This window comes from Drosophila rhopaloa, unplaced genomic scaffold (assembly GCF_018152115.1).
Source record: "Drosophila rhopaloa isolate 14029-0021.01 unplaced genomic scaffold, ASM1815211v1 contig_203, whole genome shotgun sequence".
NCBI classification, from domain to species: domain Eukaryota; kingdom Metazoa; phylum Arthropoda; class Insecta; order Diptera; family Drosophilidae; genus Drosophila; species Drosophila rhopaloa.
This window is the reverse complement of record NW_025335088.1, coordinates 3,510,569-3,524,507: the sequence shown is the minus strand read 5'-3', so window position 1 is coordinate 3,524,507 and position 13,939 is coordinate 3,510,569. Positions and strand designations below refer to the sequence as shown.

At 35.0% G+C, this 13,939-nt stretch overlaps 1 protein-coding gene across 1 annotated transcript in view; it reads left to right on the top strand.

Annotated features, from left to right (window-relative positions):
• LOC108041323 (zwei Ig domain protein zig-8) overlaps window positions 1–13,476 on the top strand; it is a 31,742-nt gene extending 18,266 nt beyond the window's left edge. Inside the window, exons 3-8 of the mRNA XM_044460634.1 lie at window positions 2,594–2,804; window positions 10,221–10,274; window positions 10,335–10,437; window positions 10,496–10,683; window positions 10,749–10,923; window positions 13,344–13,476. Coding sequence (XP_044316569.1) covers window positions 2,594–2,804; window positions 10,221–10,274; window positions 10,335–10,437; window positions 10,496–10,683; window positions 10,749–10,885 — 693 coding nt within the window. The 3' untranslated portion in view covers window positions 10,886–10,923; window positions 13,344–13,476. The remainder of the gene's footprint in view (window positions 1–2,593; window positions 2,805–10,220; window positions 10,275–10,334; window positions 10,438–10,495; window positions 10,684–10,748; window positions 10,924–13,343) is intronic.
• The last annotated feature ends 463 nt before the right edge of the window (window positions 13,477–13,939 follow it).

Here is a 13,939-nt window from a genome sequence, read left to right as displayed (position 1 = left end):
AATATAAATATGTTTGTTATTGGTTTTATTATAATTTCATATTTCATTTTATTATTAATGTCAAGGATGGCAGACAGCCAAGCTCAGTTCAATGACATGATCTCGGTTTGCGCTCGCTGCTCCTCCAGTCTTTCACTCCACAAGCTCGGCTTTGTGGTCCACCTTTGCGCGCTTTGCAGGGGTCGCAGAGCTGCCTGAGCGTTGACTTCCGTTGCAGAGGCTTCCAGATTAGCGGGGTCCACATCTAAGACCTTCACAAAGTATTCCAAGTACCCGCAATTAATATATTTTATTAATTAATTGTAAACCACAAATATAAGTCTGGGGACATACTCTCGTTCTCCAAGGTCGGTATGCGCCTAGGAATGAGTCGAGCAACTCTTAATGCTACCACACGAATGGAGCAGTAATTAATTAATTATTACAAGTATAAACAGCATTTATTGATTTGGCGTCTTCCATTTTTAAAAGTTTCCCATCATTATTGTTTACGTTTTTATAGTGAATGTTTCAATTTTCACTGTCAAGAAAAAGAACTCAGAGTTGCACCGAAAAAACTGTCGCATAAAAAGTCCTTCAAATTTGGATCAGTTCCCAAATTTTCGGAACGGCAAAACCTTATGGATCATCCGTTTATCGGATGGTGGATGGATCTCTATGGGAAGACGGCAGAATGGGCATTTCGGGTGATCGTATTTCTGTCGGCCGCTTGGGTTTAACGGCCGAGACTTTGTGCTTACGTAAGTTAACTGTAACACAACGTTGACATTGGTACAGAGCATACTCGCTACAACGGTATATGCATACTACAATACCAGCAACTTCAAGCTCTGTAGACAGAACATAACCATATCAAACACAAAACTTGCTTCATCTAGGAATTTTCTTGCTTTCTTTAATAAATAAATATATTAAATATCCTTACCGAAGTCCTTCTTAACCTTAACTATGATCGATGTTGAGGAGTTCTGGGGGTTGACATTATCGTTTCATTTGATCCTTACTCATTCCTGGCCTCTCAAAGCCATGATTCGGCCAGTGTGCCTTGCATTTTGCAATGGCGTGGGTTCTTTAAAATGCTGCTAAGCGATCCGAATGGTAAAAATGACTTCTGGGCATCCTTTCCCCTATCTTGACATTCGATTTGCCTTGATCCTGCTAATTAGATTTTAATTTTTGGACACATGCGGTTGATTAAATTTTTACCTTGTAAGTCAAAAAACTTCTTTTATTTTAAGGCACTAAAATAATTTAAGCTATAATAATACCATATTGAGGCAAATGGGATAAATAAAAAAGTGGCCAAATCGAAAAAGTTTTAACAAAATAGTTAGTTAAACCCAAGTGTACCAATAATTTAGTTAAGGGAAATTTGGTCCATTTTTTTATTTTTAATAAATTATTTATAAAAGATTAATTAATGAAGTCACTTGTATTTAACAGTAAATTAATGATTATATTTTAAAATATTTTTCTTCATTCAAAAATCAGATAAAAACAAGAAAGGAAAGCTAACTTCGGGCGGAGCCGAAGTTGATATACCCTTGCAGAATACTCTATAAATTATATTCTCCAAAATTATTCATATGATGCATTCTTAATACTCATAAAAAATCCGAACTTCCTAACTTTAACAACAACAAAGTTATGGCATTTCCAATCGTTCAGTTATATGGCAGCTATAGGATATAGTCGGCCGATCCTTATGAAATTTGGTAGGTCGGATTGATTGGCCATATATAAAACCCATAGAAAATCCCAACTTTCTAACTTTACAAACACCAAAGTTATGGCATTTCCGATCAATCAGTTATATGGCAGCTATAGGATATAGTCGGCCGATCCTTATGAAATTTGGTAGGTCGGATTGATTGGCTAAATATAAAACCCATAGAAAATCCGAACTTCCTAACTTTACAAACACGAAAGTTATGGCATTTCCGATCAATCAGTTATATGGCAGCTATAGGATATAGTCGGCCGATCCCGGCCGTTCCGACTTATATACTGCGTGCAAAGGAAAGAAGGGTGTGTGCAAAGTTTCAATCCGATAGCTTTAAAACTGAGAGACTAGTTTGCGTAGAAACAGACAGACGGACAGACGGACAGACAGACGGACAGACGGACAGACGGACAGACGGACAGACGGACATGGCTATATCAACTCAGGAGGTGATCCTGATCAAGAATATATATACTTTATGGGGTCGGAGATGTCTCCTTCACTGCGTTGCACACTTTTGACCAAAATTATAATACCCTCTGCAAGGGTATAAAAATAGCCTTTTGTTCAACATGCGTGCTTTGCCCATAATTAAGTTCGTCACTTTATGTATAAGCGTGTAAAAAACGAGACTCCACTGCGACATTTCAGTTATGTTTTTTTGCAATCACACATAATTACCGGTGCGAATAAAAATAACATAATTCAACTGTAATTTTGAGGAAAGCTCACATAACCTTACATAAACATATAGGCGTGTACCTTTTACTTTAATTAGGTACTTATAGCCGTAAAACACATGTACCTCACTCTGGTTCTTAAAATTTTATTAATGTAAATAATCTATTTTAATTTATTTGAACTTTGTAGGTATCATGGATGCGTAAGCGAGACCTTCACATTCTTACAACGAATATTTATACGTATACTGGCGATCAACGGTTTTCTGTTATACATCCACCTAGCAGTGAAGATTGGGATTTAAAGATCGATTACGCTCAACCACGTGATAGCGGAGTCTATGAGTGCCAAGTGAATACCGAGCCAAAAATAAATTTAGCAATTGTTTTGGAAATAACAGGTACTTATCTTAATGTTCATAAATATAATTTTTACTTTACCTAGACGTTAGTCGGTACTTTTTCCCTTATTGATTTGCCTTTCTCGAGCCTAATGTGCTTGTGTCGCATTTAAGCCATGGATTTTTTCTTTAAAAAATATTAACATTGTCAATTTTATATTAGGCACCTGCTTAAGTTCACTTTTTGCCCTAAATCCGTTGTGCTAACAACATATTGATGTAATGTTTTGCATCGCGTTGTTTGAATACCAAACTCGTTAGTTCGCTTTTACCCATTTTAAATTTTAAGGTTTTTACAGAATACGTAAGTGGTGCTAGTATTTTTTTATTCCAACTGTAAATTAACTGTACATGTAGACAGTCATTTAATAACCGGTTAACTTTTTCTTGAAATAGGTGGCATAATAATTAAAATACTAATCGTTTTTGTTAAATATAAAACTCTTTCCATAATTTTTTTAAATAAATAAAAAGAAAGCCGTGTCCTAGAATTTCTTTCTTTCGAAAAAATGTCTAAAAGGATATAGAGCAGACGGGGGTTAATCTGTCAGTGAGCTATTTATACCCGTTACTCGTAGAGTAAGAGGGTATATTGTATTCGTGCAAAAGTGTGTAACAGGTAGAAGGAAGCGTTTCCGACCCTATAAAGTATATATATTCTTGTTCAGGATCACTAGCCGAGTCGATCTAGCCATGTCCGTCTGCCCGTCTGTCTGTCTGTCCGTCCGTATGAACGCTGAGATCTCGGAAACTATAAAAGCTAGAAGATTGGCATTTTGCATGTAGATTTTAGGAGTTCCTACGCAGCGCAAGTTTGTTTCAAAATGGTGCCACGCCCCCTCTGACGCCCACAAGCCACAATCTGTGGCCACAGTTTTGATGGTATTATGAAAATTTTAATTGATATGTATTTGTTTCGTCAATACCTATCGATTGCCCTAATAAAAGTTTGCCACGCCCACTCTTACGCCCAAAAACCCATTAAAGGCTGAAGCCTGGCTAGCGCCTACATTTCTACATACAATAGTGCCATCTAACGGATGACTTTGGAACAGCTGGCCAAGGTGCTCAACAGAGTCAACGTTAATTCTCGATAAGGATTTCTATTAAAGGAAATTGCGATGGTTTTCATTTGTCAATACCGAACTATATCCCAAGAACTATGCAAATTAAATCAAGTTAGCCAAATTGGAGGTCTGAGTCAAACAATGGCGTATGTGTGTATGTATGTAAACACATACATACATATGTATGTATTTACATTGTACACAGTTGCACTTGCCCGGCAAAGATAACTCCTTTCAAAGAAAGCTATTCGCTATGACCGTTACTCGTGTACTCAACAACATAAACATAAACACAGCTGCTGGTGCAGGACAAAAGCTGACTGCGCTAAAGCAGCGCTGGTGCTGATGCTCGTGCTGTAAAGCTGCCAGCTCTAAGAGATCGCCGAATTCATATTGATAATTTGAACTTTTTTAGCTGAGTAACGGGTATCTAATAGTCGAGGCACTTGACTATAGCGTTCTCTCTTTTTTTTTTTTCGTTTGTCCTCCTTCTGATAATACCCGAGAGATTTTTATACCCTTGCAGAGGGTATTATAATTTCAGTCAAAAGTTTGCAACGCAGTGAAGGAGACATTTCCGACCCTATAAAGTATATATATTCTTGATCAGCATCACCAGGAGAGTCGATCTAGCCATGTCCGTCTGTCCGTCTGTCCGTTTCTACGCAAACTAGTCCCTCAGTTTTAAATGCCATAACGTTCGGGTTTTTGAAGTTAGGAAGTTGGAATTTTTTATAAGATGAATCCAATTCAAGGAAAATAAAAGCGTTGACTGATCTGCTAGGTCAAACAGACAGTTTATTGGTCATGTTTCTTATTTTCGTTCATTTTTTCCTCAGTTCTCACAGTTGTTAAAACCTCGGTATGCATAAAGTTACAACAAATTATCGTTTGAGTGGAACTCGGAGCACGAGCAAATACGACAAAAACTAATTTCATCAATGAATGACCAATGAACCCGTACTCACTATATTCAACCCACTTTTTCCGATTGAGCTTCACACTGGCGCAAGTGCTGACGGTTATGGGGTATTTTTATACCCGTTACTCGTAGAGTAAAAGGGTATATTGTATTCGTGCAAAAGTATGTAATAGGTAGAAGGAAGCGTTTCCGAGCCTATAAAGTATATATATTCTTGTTCAGGATCACTAGCCGAGTCGATCTAGCCAAAGACCAATATAATCACTAAGATGCGTAACGCCCATACATTGGTTTTGCAATATGCAGCTCGTTTTTTGGTGGCGACGAAAATTCGGCTCTCTCCGCTCGCACAAAGTTGAGAGCGTAAAAATCTAAAAATAGAATTGCACGAATAAGGAAGTGCGTATGTGTGCGTATTTGTTAGAGAAGACGATTTTCGTCCAGAAATCATTTCTGGACCAAGAAACTAATTGTGTGTCAAAAGAACTTCTATGATTGAACAGGATAATTATTTAAATTGCATTTATGTATATATGGCAATGAAGCTTGATGTAAAACTTTTTTATATAACTTAAAAATGAATATCTGCGTATTTAATTCATAGTTTCGGTTTACATATTTAAATTAAAGCTAAAAACAAAACTTTTAATACAAAACATATAAAACTGCTTGATTAAATTTAAAAATATTTCAATAAAGTTTAATATATTTGAATATACTATGATTGTTAAACAAAAACAAAGCGAAGTTTATTTAAATGGAATATATTTAAAGGATATTTAATTAAATATATTTCGCTTTTTTTATCCATGGCTGTTTATATTAACTTTAAAATGGAAATATTTAATTTAATTTTTATTCAAATATATTAAACTTTGATCTAATGACTTAAAAAATTTAAAGTTAATACGAATAACATCATATCTAATATTATCAACCTGCATTTAAATTTATTCTTATTTAGTCAAGCAGTTTTATTTGTTTTGTGTTAAAAGGTATGTTTTTATAATTAATTTAAATAAATAAAACGAAACATTTAATTTGATATGCAGATATTCATTTTTATTTATCCATCGTTTTTTTTGTATATCTAATAAATATTTAAAGCTAATATTATTATTTTATAAAAAGTTAAACTATTTATAATAAAATAAAATAATAACAATATATAACAAAAGCGAGCGTTTTACAAATCAAATTAAAAGGCGCAAAATCATTTAACCAAATTTAATATTCATAAGAAATACTAAAAATGGGTAATTTTTATAAAATGTATAAATAATATTTAAGTATGTATTTGTTTATTAACTATTTTAATTAGGTAGTATAATTAATATATTAACTATTTTAATTATTAAATAGTATATTCAATATATAGACTACTTAAATTATTTAAACCTTTTTTGTTTCGCCTTTGGGTTTCTCTTTTTTCTAAATAATTAAAATAGTTAATTTACAAATATTTATATAAATTTAATTTATATTATGATAATAATTTTATATAATGCTAATATAATACGTATAATATAAAAATAACACATATTTTTTAATCCATATATTTAAAATACAACAAATATAAAAATATTCATCCTGTTCAATCGCAAAATTTCTGAGGCTCCTAAAAATCGTTCACACGTCGGATGCTGAATACCCTAATGACAATTATTCCAATGTGAAGTCATGTATGAAATAAATTATGTTATTTTTTTATACTTAGACATATTTGGTCATTACTAAAAAATATTATACATTCGAATAATTAGTAAATAAAGTAAATATAAAGGCAATACAAAATAAGTATTTTTAATAATGTTATAATTTTAAAATAAAGAGTATATTTCGACAGCGCGCTGCAGCGAATTTATTCGCTTGTGAATACATGTGCACACATACATTCGTCGGCTGTCGCAGTATGCGTTCAAAGAGCGGCTGGCTTTAGAGCGCTCTCTCGCTGGCTTTTGGGCAGAGAGCGAAAAGCCAGTTGAAAAGCCAGCACAAAAAATTCGTGTGCAAAAAAATCGTATGGCGTTACGCATCTTGGAGTTTATATTGGTCTTTGATCTAGCCATGTCCGTCTGTCCGTCTGTCTGTCTGTCCGTATGAACGCTGAGATCTCGGAAACTATAAAAGCTAGAAGATTGGCATTTTGCATGTAGATTTTAGGAGTTCCTACGCAGCGCAAGTTGGTTTCAAAATGGTGCCACGCCCCCTCTGACGCCCACAAGCCACAAGCTGTGGCCACAGTTTTGATGCTATTATGAAACTTTTAATTGATATGTATTTGTTTCGTCAATACCTATCGATTGGCCTAATAAAAGTTTGCCACGCCCACTCTAACGCCCAAAAACCCATAAAACGCTTAAGCCTGGCTAGCGCCTACATTTCCGCCTTTCATGGCGCCATCTACCGGATGACTTTGGAACAGCTGGCCAAGGTGCTCAACAAAGTCAACGTTAATTCTCGATAAGGATTTCTATTAAAGGAAATTGCGATGGTTTTCATTTGTCAATACCGAACTATATCCCAAGAACTATGCAAATCAAATCAAGTTAGCCAAATTGGAGGTCTGAGTCAAACAATGGCGTATGTGTGTATGTATGTAAGCATATATATATGTATGTATTTACATTGTACACAGTTGCAATTGCCAGGCAAAAATAACTCCTTTCAAAGAAAGCTATTCGCTATTACCGTTACTCGTGTTGCGCAAACATTTAGACTTTATATACATAATACTATTTAATACTTAATCTTATATTAAGTTGTTTAGCTGAGTAACGGGTATCTAATAGTCGAGGCACTCGACTATAGCGTTCTCTCTTGTTATTGTATAGAATCGAGAAAAAGCCTCGGGTGATTGATTATTTTAGCAGAATGATTTCGCCTGCCGAAATGCGAGTTGGAAACGCTTGCAGTATACATATATTTCTATGAAGTATTTTCGCCATTACTGTGACTTTGTAACTTTACAGTGTATACGTATGGTAACTCGCTCAAGACTTCTAAAACAAAAGCTGAACTAACTCCTTAAGTTCAAAGCTCGTGGTCATATACACAGTTTTTTAAATTCGATATTGAGTATAGACCAGGTGATAGAATGGCGCATGTAGGCTTTCTCTCTCGGCTAAACTTTTTTGTGCCAAGTAGATTATCTAGAAATTTTATTCCCCTAATTTTAAATCATTGTAGATCTAAATATGCCTTGCATGAGCCTTTCAGAGTATTATGTTCTGACTATAATATCAAATCTTGGCTCTCTGACGCTCCAAAAACGATTAATACTAACTTCATTGGCATAAAATTGATCTTACTATTACTTTTTTCACCGGACTTTTACCTATATTTTCCTATCTCGCATCTATCTTCTCACTGGCCGTATATGTATATATATAATATATATAAATATAGCTAAGCATAAGATGGAAAAAATGCCAAATATAAAAAGTGAAGATTCGATTAGAATAAAGCCTCTATTTTAAGGATCACTATTGGGATCATGTCCTAATCAAGAATGAGGAGCGACATCAGACAAAATTATAACACAACACACACCAGGAGATCGATATAAACTCAAAGCATTGAAAGGCATTCTAACTTATAAAAATTCCCATTAATTAATTAGAAGTGCACGACACAATAGCAAAGGGACGCTAGCAGTGACAGAGTTCATTCGCATTTGAAATGCCAAACAGTGAAGATCACATGCCAGAAAAATTTCCATTTCTATTTGGAGCAGGACGATGAGCAGCCTGAAAAAGAGCACAGTTTAAGTGAATCAGCGACAAATACATATATGTCGGAGTTTTATTTGAAATATTAGATTTAATTATTATTTGTAAGTCTCTCAGTGTATAAGTTATGCAGAATAAATAAAGTTCAAAGAAGATTGCAGAAAGAGAGAGATTTAGTGTGAGAGCGCGGTGGGGAAGGAGAGCGAAATCCCTGCTGAGCGTGGCGCAATGATGAAGAGTAAAATGAGCAAAGGAGAGCGGGGTAGTTCGACTTAACCCTTCCGAGAGAACAGACAAAAAGTATAGAGTGTTGAGAAAAACCATTGCGACTCGCTGCGCTGTGTATTGGAAGAAACCCTGATTTATAATGGCCGAGGAACCTGACCCTATATCTCCTACATATAGATGAAAGGGTCGGAGATGGGTTGCATACGTTTGCTCTACTTTTCTGTTGTGTAAGATAGGCTTCTCTGATTTTTAAACCCGTTACTTTTATAACAATGACTTATTTGCAACAAGGTTTTGTTGCCGGTAAAGAAATATTTTAGGGATAAATATTTTATGTGGGAAAAGGATTGATTCCAGATCATAATGACCTTTGATACAATTTATGACTTTGATGTACAACAAATTCTTTAATTTATTGAAAATAACTTCGAAGAAAAAACAATATTTGTAAGAATTAAACGTGTTTCCCTTCTCTCAGTGTTCATCATGAAAACGGCATCAATCCATGTGTGCGTGTGTTTTCTTTTATTTATGTTGGTAAGGGCACTGCCACAAGTTAATTTTGAGCACCCCTGCTTTACAGGTTCGGAATTGTCTCCTTCACTACATTGCAAGCTTTTGGCTGAAATTATAAAACCCTCGGCAAGGGTATAATAGTAAGCTTATCTTATTTGGGATCAAGTGTCAGCTTATATTTGAAGTAACTCTAAGATGCAAACTTCCAAACTGTTGGCATCAACATGCATAAAAGGAGCGACGAGGGTTCAAATGACGGGCAAGTTAAACCAGATAGCCAATTTCGGCCGAAGGGGTAACCACCAACACTGAGCTAAAACCAATTAGAAATTTGAGCTACAATTGCGCTTTAAGATTTTAAAATATGACCAAGATTTGTGTGTTCTGCTGGACTTTATTCTGCTTTGATCTCTGTCAGACTTCTCGTGGCAGATACTTTTAGTTGTTTAAAGAAACTATTTTTTTTACTTTTAATGTCCCCAAGATATCAACCAAAAATAAACAAACAGACAGGCGGCCGATCAACTAATATTCTCCAAAAGAACTTAGTGAAATCGTTCAGCTCAATCAAAATGAGTTTTCAGTTGTGTAAACTTAACGTGCCTTTTGTTAAAAATTAATGATTTCAAAAGGACGACGCTACATGCCATACATCCCGCTTATCAATCGATTTGCTGAACAATATACAAACAGAAATGTTCACTATATAAACTATAATGAAAAACGCAAAAAAAAAACAGATAGAGCAATATTATTTAAAAAAAAAGCTGGAACAAATTTTTATTGAAAAAAAAATTTGTTTTTCATATAAACACAAATAAAGGAATTTAAAAATTTTTTTTCTGATGTGCTTTGTTATGGTCTACTCTATAAATGAACTTATTTATCTTATTTACTCAACTTGAAGTGGTAAAATAATTGACATTACATATTTTTCGTTATTATTTTTCAGCTGATAATGACTTTCGAGATTTAAAAACGGAAAAGAGGTTTTACGATTCAAAAGGTAAAGTTTTACTAGCTATTTTTAAGTGTTCAATTAAGAATTAATAGTCCCCTTAAAAAGCCGCTCGAGCTAAAATACTTGGATCCATGGAAATCCATGTTAAACGTGATAGCACTATTGCTCTGGCTTGCTCAGTGAATACCCATGCATCATCTGTCATTTGGTAAGATATTAACTTGTTGTAAAAAATTTCTAACGAATTTTTTATTAACTCCTGGAAGGTATCATGGCTCATCAATAGTTGATTTTGATTCACTCCGTGGCGGTATAAGTTTGGAAACGGAAAAAACTGATATAGGAACCACTAGTCGATTGATGCTAACGCGAGCTTCATTACGGGACTCTGGAAACTATACTTGCGTTCCAAATGGAGCCATTCCAGCCTCTGTTAGGGTTCATGTATTAACCGGTAAGTAATCAAAATTAAGGTATTTTGACTTTGTTTTTTTGGTTTAACTTTTTTAATTGATACAGGTGAACAGCCGGCAGCAATGCAAACTAGTGCTGCCATTGGGATTAGGGCTTACACTGCAATGATTACTATCATATCAGTAAAAATGTTGTTATATATTTCAAGTCTTAAAGAGCAAATGTATCGAAGAGAGAGATGACTAATAAAACTTTCATAAAATTACATGAATAACTTAAGGTAAGTTTTTAAAGCCTCACTACATTAGTACACAGAAAAAAATCAGCTTTAAAATAAGTGTTTTTCAGACTAATTTTCTAAAACATGTTTGGATAGTTTTGTATTTGTTTGATTTTAAACATATAGTCATTTTTTACGATGTTACCTGTTTTAGGAACGAGCATTTAATTTATGGGACGATATGGGCAAAACATCTTAACTTTAGATTGCAGAATATAGCTTTCCTTAGATGGTACATGATATTGTAAAACAAACCAGTTAGCTCAAACGCCAAAGTTTTTTTTTAATTAAAAGTATATTTTTTATTAAACAAGTTTTTAAGAAGTTTTCTGCAACCCATGTGGCAGCTTGACCAGGTTGTAAATGTAATATTGCTTTCATAGGTATAACATTATATACATTATTTCACATTTCTTGATCAAGAGTATATAATTTTTTAGTTTGGAAATAATAATATTAATTTATATTTATATATTTCTCGATGGTAGATCGTGAGGGTGGAATCTCTTTTCAGTCTTCTATTTGTTGGTCTACGAGTAAGACTTCTGGCGAGGGAGTTAGGCTGAGAGCCAAGTCTTCTGATGTAATTTTGCGCGTGTGTCCTACATACATCGCCTATGTTTGGAATTAAAAGATCTCTTTCGATGTCTCTAGTTCTCATGTACCAGGGGCATTGCAAAGTAATCCAACGATTTTACTTTGTGCAACTCGAATTTTGTTGAGTTTCGATTTAGCTGTTATACCGTAGACTTGTAGCGCGTACTTCCAGATTGGGCTCAAGATGGATTTGTAAATGCAAACTTTGTTTGACAGTGAGAACTGATTTCTCGGAGACAGAAGCCTCGACATCTTGGCTGCCTTTGAAAGCATTGTTGTGTGCCTCTGAAAGATAAGTCCTCTGTCCAAGATCACACCAAGGTACTTATAAAAAGTCTCGCGACGAAGGGAATTGGCAAGCGTAGTGATTCCTTAACAATCCAAAGGTCTTTTCGCGAATGTGACACAAGCACATTTGCTGCAATTAATGCCTATGTTCCATTCAGTGGTCCACTTTTCAAATCGCGTCACATACTGTTGTAATCCTGTTGTTGCAATGTCTATGCTAGTACTCCTGACCATTACTGCAGTGTCGTCGGCATACGTAGCGATGAGCATGTTACCCTCGTCAACTTCTGTACATTCCCAGGAATCAGTCATATCTGAAGTATACAGCGAGTAAAGAGTCGGGCCCAGTACACTGCCTTGGGGTACGCCTGCGGAGATAGGACGTTTGGACGATTTTTCACCGTCGACAACCACACTGAATTTCCTATTTGATTGCATATTATTTAGATTAATGCTTTTGTCTAAAGCATCCTTAAATTTTTCGATGGAAGAGCTGGGCGGTAGTATGGTTTTTCTTCCGGGATTATATTGCACTGTGTGGCTTAGTGTTGCAATAACCTGCAGGTGATCAGAGGACAGTTCATATTTTGTTTCGATTGACAGTTTGTTGATTGGAACTTCATTTGTAATGAAAAAATCCAGAGCCGTTGGAGTAAGCCTTGTGTTAGATGGGAAAAGCTAGTTGCTATTGCTTGTTGTAGACGTTTTCCTCGACAACATGGCCCTTAAGTTGCCCCACCATCGATAATTCGCATTGTAGTCACCTCCAGCTAACAACCTGGGACCCAGCGTGCTCAGAAGTTGGTCAAAATCGTTTTTTAACCAGGGCTGGTTAAAGAAGTAATGAAGCGCAAATCGACATAACTTCATTGTTTTTAGTAATATATGCATAAAAATCGAAATATAGTCGATTTGTAATAACGGCAAGGGTATAATTTATTTCTTGTTAAGATTTGATCTACTTATTGCAACTGGCCAAGCATATTAAAGGTAAGCTGGCCACACTATTAGAGCAGTGGCTCTCTCTTTCAAAAGAGGTGCTATCCCTCTCTCTCAAGAGAGAGAGAAAGAGGTGCCTGCGTGCAGCGAAGCTCCGTCTCGATCGAACCAAGAAGCAAATAGAACGTGTATAAGAAATTAATGTTAAATAAAGAGGCCGTGTTTATTTCTGGTACATTATTTTTAGTATCATTAATAAGATTTAATAAGTAAAACATATTGTACAAAAAAAATTAAATAAAAATTTATTTTCTTTCAATGTGCTTAAAAGCGCCCTTTTAATCATGTGTCAGAAGGGTCTGAATTTGGTAGGTGATAAGGAATTCTAATGCAATCCTTCTAAACGCTTATTTCCAAGTACAGCTGGCGCTGTAAGACATATATTTGGACCTATCGATGTTGCTACCGAAACAAATGGTTGTAAAAGTATTAAGTTTGCGTCAGAAAAAAAATAATATGCAACTATTTAAGCTTCCTATCTTTTTATTATTAGTATTATTCAGTTTAATAATACTTACATTATCTTTTTGTTCCAGATCACAGCGTATTCCAAAGGACCCATTGTAAAAGAACACGCTCTATTCAATACAGAAATACAAAAAAATAATTGTAATTCCTATAGTCATATTAAATAAATTATTATAATAAATATTCAATTATTATATATAATCCAAAGTGGTTTTAAACAAAATAAGCTATTAGTTTTAGAAAAGAGCTACCAATTATTTTCAGTTTTGACTGTGTTGTTCCTTACAGAACAATATGTTTAACTTATTGCACAACAATTCTTACAATTGTTGTGTCGGTTAACAGACCTTACCGATATGACGTGGTCGTTCTCCCAGGAGTTGTTGGGAGACTAAGTTGAATAGCGTTGTTAGTAAACATAGCTGTCGCTCCGGAGTAGGAAATGCGGGGTTACATCTCATCGCGCTTATGGTCTGATTAGCTTTAACTCCACTCCTCAAAGTTTGACTGGTAAACCGAATACGTTATCGCTAACGAGTTCCATGACACGGCTCTTCCAAATAATAGTTAATTAAGGTATTTGTAACCCCCGAGGGGCAGTATAAATTTCTCGCAATGCCATTCGAGTTTTAAATCGCGCAATCGGTGTTTCAACGTACAATAA